A 10,534-nucleotide genomic window follows, 5' to 3' on the forward strand; every position below is an offset into this window, starting at 1 on the left:
TTATGGTGATGTAATATGTCCTGCCTCTAATGACTGGCAAATGGATATCTGTATATTTCTCTACTTCAGGCATAATCTGTAACTGAAAATACCTTGTCATTTTATATGTTTTGTCATAGATACCACATTGCGCTTCTAGAATCAGCTGATGAAATGCACTACATCAGATCAGTAACTTTTTCTTTATAGCAAGTTTAATCAATGAGACTGCATCTTCAGCTTTTTGAGCCACAGATAATACTGAAATAATCTCCAAGCATGTTGGAAGGCCTGGAGGTTGGCCATTCTGGACCTATACTTCGAACCTGCCCTGATACATTCTAGGCCAGCTGTCAGTGATTTATTTTATTTGGGGCTGCAGGTACCACGCATCACATGCCCCTATTGCAAAGATTTGGTACAGAATTTCTACCCATTTGCACTTGTTTTGCCATATGTACTTTATATGTACTGCAGTAATATGTACAGTATGAAAGTAACATACACTGTATTAGTGTATTACACAAGCCTCAGGATTCAGTATGGCCGTTCATAGGGCCCTGAAATCCAGTTGCTGGAAACTGACATTCAAAATTGTATATATTTAATAAGAAATCCACGACCTTGTATTACAACATAAACTCCACTACACACTGCTTTTCAGTTGAAAGTGTGCAAACTAGAAATCGCTTAGAAGTGACAGTTAGAAATCACCCAATGCTCTGCAACAAATCAATGCATTTATTACCTCATAGTTGTAATATGGCTGGTTAATAACTCCTGCTATTGCTTTGCCTCCATAAGCAATTCCAATAAGGACTGTTACGTGGTCAAGCAGACCTGTACAGAAATAATACAAATATAGTTATGCTTGAAATAGTGTGTGTGTGTGTGTGTGTATATATATGCCTGTGTGTATATATAGATATAAAAGAAAAACCCTTCACTGCAAGTTCACAAATTCTTATGCAGAGTTTGTTGGTATCTTAAAAATGCAAATACTAATTAGGATTTTCAGGTTGATATATTTTTTTAGTCATTTATCCTTGAGGTCTACAAAAAAATGCCCCAGAAAGAATTATCTTAATAGAACTGCATTATAATTAACACATAATGAGAAAGAAGTTTAAAGATACAACTAAAAAGCAGTATATTATGACTTTCTTCTGTAACTGGTGTGAATTCTTCGATGGTATTCAAAACTAGCAATTTTTTGACAGTTGCACATATCTTTCCCTGAAAAGGGGGAAAAAAATCTGCCTGAAAGATTTTACATTAAGATGCAGTAGAAGGCTAAAGTGAGGTTTCAACATAGTGGTTTTAGGGGGTTTTGGTTTTGGTTTTTTTCTTCATTTTAGGGTCTATTTCTGTGGACACAAATTAGGCTCTGCTGAATATAATTTAATAGAATCATAGAATGGTTTGGGTTGGAAGGGACTTTAAACATTGCCTAGTTCCAACTCACCTGCATGTGCAGGGACACCTCCCACTAGACCAGGTTGCTCCAAGCCCCATCCAACCTGGCCTTGAACAGTTTCAGGAATGTAGCATCCACAGCCTCTCTGGGCCACCTGTGCCTGTGTCTCACCACCCTCGAACTAAAGAGTTCCTTCTTAATACCTAATATAAATTTACCCTCTTTCAGTTTAAAACCACTACTCCCCTCACTGTATCACTACATGGTCTTGTAAAAACTCCTCCCCAGCTTTCCTGTAGCCCTTTCAGGTACTGGAAGGTTGCTATATGGTCTCCCTGGAGCCTCCTCTTCCCCAGGCTGAACAATCCCCTGCTCTCTGTCTTCCAGTACCAGAAGGGCAGCTACAGAAAATCTGGAGAGGGACTTTTTACAAGGCCATGTAGTGACAGGACGAGAAGTTTCTTCCCATAACTGAGGAATTACGATTTAGGGGAAGACGCTGCTTTATTTTGAAAGGGCTATAAATACAGCTGTAGTATTTGGGTTGTTTGAAGAGGAGGATGTAAATATAATTGAGCATATTCCTACATAAATGGGTGATTTAGTTCCTTAGTTCAAAGTACATGTGAAATCATAAGTTTGACCAAAAACTTGAGATGACCTGCCAGCACTCAAAGGCAGGAATTTGCTCCCCAAAATGTTAAAAACTGGTGGGAATTCCCATCAGAAATATTTGATACTGGTTAGAATGAAATGAAATTATTAAAAAATTCCATAGAACTCAAAAAGCATAGAAACAACATCAGCCCTATGAAACAATAGTGCACGTAACTTCTATGATATAACTATCTGCCTGTACATGCTACTTTATGACACTGCTGTATTCTTTTTTTGAATCTGCAGAATTAACGGGAAGCCAACCTTCAGTGTACTCCTTGGTTCCATCCAAAGGATCAACCCATATTACAAGCTTAAAAAAAAAAAAAAAAGAAAATTAGGTAAATACAAATCAAGTAAATGATCACGCAAAGTACATATTTTACTTTAGTGCTTTTATTTCCTTATGGTAGTGAGGAAAGAGATTCAAATTGTTAACATTATGATACGATTGAAGTCTACAATACTGTTTTACACAAAAAATCTTAAGAACTGACAGGAACTTCTCAGCTAATATTAGGCTTAAACTGAAAATGGAAATGACAATACTTTCTTATGAGAAAAGTAGATTCCTTCCAAATAAATTTGAATCACAAGTTGTAAGGAACAGGTTTCCATTTCCCATTATTGCACACAGAGGTATGCAGCACTTCCAGCTCTGGTGGTGTGATTCTCATGATTACCTTTCAGTTTTCAAACCAAAAGAAAAAGTTTCCAACATAAAAATAACTTTTTGTCTTAATACATTCTTACCTACAACCAATATGTAATATAGATAAAGTATAAAATATGAAGACTTGTGTAAAGCATTACCACATTACCTCTTCCTCTTTAATTCCTGTGTACTGAGCAGGACAGGTGCTCTTCAGTATTTCTTCACAGTGACCGTCTTCAATTAATTCCTCCGTTACCTCATCAGTGGACAGTTCCTAAAAAAAAGGATTCTCAAAATTATTTAAAAAAGATGTTGGACTCACCTGGACTTGCCTGAGAACTGTGGATTCACTTGCACCTTACTTGACAAAGCTAATGCAATGGAAAGATGAAATGGGATGGAAATACTTTTTTTTTTAAACAGATGATTTATTAAAACCTGCCAAAGCAAATTCCACTGCAGGTGAAATTGTTAGTATGAAATAAAGTAGGCACTTACTTCTTCTCCTATGATGGTCACCTTGGGAAACTTCCGTGCCAGGGAAGCACAAATGCTCATTTGTACCAGCCGGTCAGCTTTGGTCTGCAAGTCATTGGCTCCGGTCTGTCAAAGGATGGGTAGGAAATGGTGTATTTCAAAAACAACAAAACCAGTTCAACTGTTCACTCTGAATATCTACCTTGTAATGAAAAAGAAGTCTAATTTGATAAATCATCAGTCTAGTAAGTGATCTTGAGAGAGGCTGAAAGAAGACTGAAAAAAGCAATTTCCTTCTTGTTCTAGTTTGGTTTCGTGGGGTTTTTGGTAGCTGGGAAGGGCCACAGTAGTGCCTCCCTTAAGAATCTGAGAAGCTCCCCCTGCTCCAAAACCAGCCAAGGAGCCATTAGAGGAACAATAGATGTGCCTCAGCAATTAACATATGAAAGAACAGAGGTAACACGTGAGCAGAGAATGACTGAGGGGAGAAGAGCTGTGCTGGGGAAGAAGAGCAGTGCTGGTGGCTGGGGAGGAAAAAGGGGAAGAAGGTGCCCAAGCAGAAGCTACCCTGCAACCCACAGTGAGACGGCAGGATGTCCCCCTGCACTCGTGGAGGAATGTGGTAGAACATTCCCTGAAGGCACCAGCAGGGGTGAACTTGGCCAGTGGACTTGGCTTTTGTGGCCAGTGGATTTTCTGCCTGTGGACTCTGATTACGCAGCTGTGGAAGACCCCGGCGCGAGAGGAGGTGGCTGTTCCCGAAGCCCCCGTGACTCTGTGGGAAGCCCAGGCTGGAGCAGCTCCGGACCTGGTGGGAAGGACTCCCCCAGCCTGTGAACTGACTCTAAACCCCATCCCCTGTCCCCCTGTGCTGCTGGGGGGAAGGAGGGAGAGAAACCGGGAACAAAGGGATTTGGGCCCGGGAAGAAGGGAGGGGTGGGATAACATCTGCAAGCCCTGCTCTGTGTGTGTCTGTGTCCTGTGTGTTTGATTAGTGTGGAATTAAATTGGTATTTTTTCCCCAGGTTGAGTCTGTTTTGCCTGGGACCTTAATCGGTGAAGATCCCTCCTTGTCCTTTGTCTTGGACCAGGAGCTTTGTCCTCCTCATCCCAGAGTGTGTGTGTCTGGGGGGAAGGGGGACTTAAGTGAGCAGCCATGGGGTTGTTCCTTTGTTGTCATGTTGGGCCCAAACCACCACACCTCTACAGCCCCAAGCCAAGATAGAGTGGTATGATATAAGAACAATATTTACATGCTGTGTTCTTCTCATGTCCTGGTGCAATTGTACTGTAGATATTTGTGCAAATATTAGACCATGTACAGAATCAATGAATACAGGTATGAGCCCAGGCATAATACAAGAAGGAAAAGCAAAAATTAACATTTTAACAGGAAAAAAAAAATATTTTAAGACTCACTGAAGAGACATGGCAAATTAGGAAACAGGAGAAATATAGGGAATGTGTTAGTAAAAGTTAACTTAAAGGTCTAATTAATCTCGCTTGTAAATAGTAAAGGAAAAAATGACTATGTATAAACTTTAGCGTGCAGTCCTTTAGTCTAGCAGAGAAAGATGAAAGAGGGCCAGAAGCTAACCAGTGAAATTGAACTGGACAGCAACATCCATACATTTTTCCAGCAAAGGAAAGGAAACTGGATTCAGTGTCTCAAGATGACATGAAAAAAATACTGAAAGCCTTTGCACAGCATGCAGTGTACCCAAACAGATGTTTCCAGGTGGATTTCCACCTGCTATATAGTGGAAGTGGGTAATTTATTAATATTTTCTCATCTTAATCTTCATGTATTTATGAACAGAGGAGCACTTTAGGTCCAGAAACAGAATCCCAGTAAGAAATACTTCTCTTAGCACATGAACCAAGAAAGCCAGTTCATCCAAGGTTATGTGTCTTAGTTGAATAAAAAAAAAATTGTATCTGCTTTTGTCTTATTTGGTAAAAACATGAAAAATGTTTTATCCAGCTACACAAATTAGCCACAGGAATGGAACAGCCCATGTATTGTGCTATAGGTTAATTTTTGCATGCTCAAAAGCTAGACTTTCCCTTATCCAAGTCTCTATTTTTATGAAACCTCGTATTTTTCTTTGAAATTTCCCCTCTTGTCCCCATAATAAATGTAGTTGAATTTGGAACTGAGTTATTGCAGAGAATGTCCTTTGTTCCAGGATACCAACCTAATAAAATCAAATAAAGTAGTTCTGCAAAACAGTCATCAATAATGTAAGAAGGGCTAGACAAAATGCCAAACTACCAGTAAGAAAGAAAAAAAAAAAAGAAATTAAATTGAGAAGTTAGAGGTGACTGGGGGAAGGAAAACTCTGGAAGAGTTCTAGAGAAGAACTAGCTAAAAATTCAACTGTCCTTGAACTATTTTTCCTCATCTAGATTAATGGATGGGAATTCAATGTGTTGAGAGGAAAGGTGGAATGTGCTCTTCCTAGCTGTTCTAAAACCTTAAATGAGGCCAATTGGAATTGATCTTCGCAGTTGCTGACTGCAGAAAAAGGATGAATGAGAAGAATCAGCACTTTCTGTTCTTACGCATCTCTTCCCTCCACCCTGTAAAGCAGAGGCACATACAGGTTCGCTCTCATATTCTTTCTCTTTCCTCACTAACCACCTCTGACAAGAAGCTTGCAGGCATGCTGAGATCTCCATGGCTTCAAACAGTCCTGTATTTACAATTGTTTAGTTAACTGGTTACAGAGCTTAAAATGTGTTAGTTTGCTGGTTCTATTATATTATAAAATAACTGAGCATTTCTGACTTACTGGGAAATAATATTAACACACCTGCATTATTTTAAGGTGAAACTGAATTAAACTAATAAAAGCCAGCATTTACTTTTAGCTAAAATTACCTTAACCTTGCTGGACTCTTAAAAAATAAGCTTAAGGAAACTTGTTTATGCATTTAAAATTAATCGGTTAATCAAAGAGCAGATAGTACTTCCATTTCTACCTCTGGATGCAAGTATTTTAAGGCTTTCTTGTAGTGAAGCTCCATTAGTTTTTCCAAAGACCTAAAATCAGGTTATGTGGGAGAGTACATTCTACTTACGTGTGTCTGAGATTCCTGTTATGCATCTAAGTACTTTTGAAAACACATACCATTGCATTTTTTTAATTCTCTCTCCCATACACCTGATTTGAATTGCTTAGGAAAAAAAGAGAGTAAGAAAAACTTGCAAATGTTTTTGTAGCAGTGAATATAACTGGCCAAATGGAGAAAAGAGCACTCTTGCATCTTCTGTCTGAACTGACAATAGAAGTCATGAAGTATCAGGCTTTTTCTTCACAAATAGCTGAAAGTGCTCATTATCAGAAAAATGTAAATATCAGCATTTACTTCAATGTAGTGACGAAAATTAACATAGAGACTTAATGTAGTTGATAATATTGTGACATACCTGTAAAGCTAGAATTAAGTTCAAAAGTTAATTCCACCTGTTCTAGTACTGTGGTCAACACAAAGATCTGCCTGGCTCAGCAATGCCTCTTACTAACTTATAGCAAATTAAGATTTTCATGCAGATAATTATAATTTCATTTCTGTTTTCTATTTAGAATTAAAGTTAAAAAAAAAAATTAAACTGTGATTTACAATAACTTAAAGTTAAAAAAAAAAAATTAAACTGTGATTTACAATAAAATCTAAGGTTCTTTTCTGTTTTAAGAAACTAAATGCCAATTCATCCTAATCCAAAATTCATCAAGGCCACAGTTCTTCAACCTGTATTGTACAGATGTTAGAACATAGGTATGGAAATTCATGGGAAGGGTACATTATTATGAATTCTGACATACTATGCAAAGCTTGTGTTTTGTAAGGGGAATCAGGACAATTACAGTATATTTATTTTAAGTGTCTGGATATTGTTTAGAAATACAGGTCAAAAGACACTTCTGCAGTGCTCTTTTAATCCTTTAATAAGGAATATTTCTTGTATCAGAGAGCTGAGCATTGTTTGTATTTCCTTCCCCAGTTGCTGATCTTCAAAAATACCACTTTGACCTGTATCTAACTTGGTATTAATAAAAGAATTAAACTGGAACAAAATGAAAGTAGTACCTTCTCCACTATGCCCAGGTCTCCTCCAGCCATTACACTTCTCACAATTGTTGCAGCTTTTTCTGCAACAGAATAGGCAGAGGCGACCACACGCATGAGTAGAGCTGGAGAAGCCATTCTGAATGCTGAAAAGGAACAAACGCAAACTGTACATTTCTCTCTTCAGAAGACACAAGAAAGAAAATATCTTATGTAACATTACAAACAGATACAGTTTAAGCTGATCAGGAAGGGGAAAGTGGGTACTGCCAGTGAATAAGAATGAAGCTAGCTTTGACTTTTTTAAAAATACAATTAACAAACAGAAGGATATAAAGCTATTTGAGACAAGATTTTTCAAATACCCATGTTCTGTCTGACAGAGAACTCAGTTCTTCTCACTAAAATCTGGCATGAAAGAAGAATGGAAGCAGAAATGCTTTATCATAAACTTTATTAAAAAGTGAAGTTCACACACAGTGCTCATTTTTGAACATAAGTTCATTGCTTCAGAACAGAACCTACAGAGCTGGTTTGTGCCCAGGCTCAAGTACAAGGTTACTGGACAGGATGACAAGACTAACTTTACTTACTCTTTTTTATTTGTTCAAATACAAAATACTCTTTTGTGGACGGCCTGTGGACACAAAATAAGCTAATGATATGCAGATACTGCAAACACTGCACTTGTATGCAAAAATCTGTTCATCTTGATTTTACCATCCTTTCTAAATTTCTTTAAGTTCTCTTGATTCCTGTACGGATATCTATTACATCTTCCTTCAACACTGCTTGCCCTGTCATTCCTCCTACAGTATTGTCTTCTATGTCTGTTCCCCAGCACACACCAGAGTAACCCCCTGTGAGCTCTCTCTTGCAAAAGGCTATCAATCATCCATTCCTCCTTGATTTTCTCTAGCTCACGAAAAAGAAGAATTGATAACCACACTGTATTATTTAAAATGCAGAACTAACTGCCTTCTCTGTTTTCCTGACAGTTTTTTTCTATGTGTGTAGATTTCATGTTTTTTGGGTTGGGCTCACATGTATCATATACTTTCAAGTAAACACTTGAGCACAGAGCTAGAAAAAAAAGAGGAACTCATTGATCACCACATAGGAGACGACATAACAGGCTTCACTCATAGTTAGTATTTGCAGCAATTGCAGCAAGTGTTGCCTAAGAGGCAACAAGTTGTTATATGGTGTCTTTCCTTACTTGCTTGAGAAATCTACTTAGCAAAGTATAATAATGAGGTGATAAGGCTGGCTACTGTAGATGATGTGACCTCAGCTTCACATCTGTTTACAGCGAAGGCAAACAGCAATGTCAGAGGTATAAAAATCCCAAATTCAGCTGGATTAAGAACATCTTCAGCATTTTAGAAACTCTGTATGTTTATCCATAGTCAGAAAATCTCTGAAGCTAAAAGAGCAATTGTGTAAATACATTCACAAAGTGCAGTTGCTACTGTTAATTATTATTTACATTAATGGATGGGAGCAAAGTGCTCTGGAGTCCCATAGAACAGCCAAGGTCCATACCCAAAGAGCACATGTGGGCTGTCTTGGACTGGTAACAATGGTTACAGAGGAAATTTTGGAATCTCCACCTGTGGCAAAAGGCAGCTTTCAAACAACTGAATGTAGTAGAGCAAATATAGGTCATAACACATGGGAAGATAGATACTATTTTAACTATCTACCTTTATGTGAAACAAGTTAACAGGAAGGGAAATCATATGTAGTTCATTTCATACTGAATATATCTGGAATACAAGTACTTCTGAAAGAGTGAAAAAATTAGCATATTACATGGGAAATTTGGGTTAAAGAGTTGAGCTCAGAAGATAATTAAGATTTTAGGTTCAACTTGTTCTTCATTTGACGTTTTACTGCACATTTAATCCTGCTTTGTAAAATGAGGTTAAAGCTTACTTAATTGTTTTAAAGACCTGTTTTATTACATTTGCATAGAGATTCAAAAGTCTTAGAAAACAATGGAGAAATAGTATCTTACATTCTTGAAGCTTGACTCAAGGTGTTTCTTGAGCACATTTTCCTTGGACATTCTTGCAGCAAAGTCTACTTTCTTTCTGCAGTGAACTTGCTTGAAATCTCTAAGCAAACCTTAACATTATAATATTCTTATGAAGAAGCAAGATTTATTAAGAGAAATTGAAATGGGAGGTTCACCTCCCCCTTATACAGAGTAACTAACTAACGAAGTGCAAAGTATGCTATTAGTGCAACAGGTACCTTAAATTTTAATAGGGTTGCATGTCTTGTGTGGCAGATTTTCCTGTGTGTTGGACCTTTTTTGTTAGATAAGTGTGTGTGCTAGTTGGCCATAAGTATCTCATCTCAGATTAACTAGTTTATTCATAAGTTATGACACATTCTTTCCGATGAGGGCAATGTCTAATGTGTATTTCCACAATACATTCAAGAATATATTGCTTGCTTTGGACAAAGAGGTTTGACTCCTACAAAACTGTACAGTTTACAAAGAACGCACAGCAATTATCCCTCAATTTCAATGTGCATATTATTGGCAAAACATACCTTGGCCTCCACAGACCATCCAGTCCTTCTCCTAGCCTAACAACCAAATTGTTGGATATAATGGTTTCAACTTCATAAATCGGTTTTCTCTGATACCTACTGAAATAAAATAGTTCCCCAGTTCTTGTTATGCATTTTCATGTTTAAATATTTAAATATTACAGGATGGCTGCAATTTATCAAAACAAATGCAAAGGATTTGTTGATGTGGCTATCTCAGTGTCTCTTCTGAAGGCATACCTATTTTCAGATTTATAATTTTACCTGATGAAAGGAGAAAAGGGCCATCACACAAAGTTCACCTTTAAATGCAATTGTAAAACTGTAACTTCTTTCTCTGAACTCTTCAAAGCCCAGGTGACTAGAGCTCCCTATTTCTCTACAATATGCTTTGTCTCACGTTTAGTAAAAAATAAACTTTTCATTCTGTTTAATGTAAAGAAGCAGTATTCACCCAGCAGACATGGGCTAGGAATTGGGAGTGGGAATGCCTGGGTCCCACTGCTGTTCACCTACAGACTTCCAGCAGAAAAGGGCTGCACTACCTTCTTGCACCAACATGCTTTAAGGCCTTTTGAGCATCTCTTTTTTTCAAAAAAGACTGTTCTGGATTCCCTCGTGATTAGGATTCCCAGTGTTACCCTGCCTGCAGTGCAGTCCAGACCAGCCAGTGCTCCTGCACAGTGCTCCCCCAATGCATTTAGTTGACC

The 10,534-nt window shown here is 37.8% G+C and overlaps 1 protein-coding gene across 3 annotated transcripts in view; it reads right to left on the bottom strand.

Moving 5' to 3' along the window:
• The window catches only part of BPNT1 (3'(2'), 5'-bisphosphate nucleotidase 1), a 16,808-nt gene extending 9,407 nt beyond the window's left edge, over positions 1 to 7,401 (bottom strand). For 2 of the 3 annotated variants that reach the window (XM_009994749.1, XM_009994748.1), the window contains exons 1-5: positions 7,281 to 7,401; positions 3,207 to 3,311; positions 2,875 to 2,982; positions 2,318 to 2,366; positions 728 to 819 (exon numbers count right to left, since the gene is read on the bottom strand). In XM_009994749.1, the coding sequence (XP_009993051.1) occupies positions 728 to 819; positions 2,318 to 2,366; positions 2,875 to 2,982; positions 3,207 to 3,311; positions 7,281 to 7,397 (471 nt within the window). In that variant the 5' untranslated portion in view covers positions 7,398 to 7,401. The remainder of the gene's footprint in view (positions 1 to 727; positions 820 to 2,317; positions 2,367 to 2,874; positions 2,983 to 3,206; positions 3,312 to 7,280) is intronic. The other variant, XM_009994750.1, reaches the window with a different exon arrangement.
• Positions 7,402 to 10,534: the final 3,133 nt, after the last annotated feature.

Source organism: Chaetura pelagica, unplaced genomic scaffold (genome assembly GCF_000747805.2).
Source record: "Chaetura pelagica isolate M959 unplaced genomic scaffold, ChaPel_1.0 scaffold2, whole genome shotgun sequence".
NCBI classification, from domain to species: Eukaryota; Metazoa; Chordata; class Aves; order Apodiformes; family Apodidae; genus Chaetura; species Chaetura pelagica.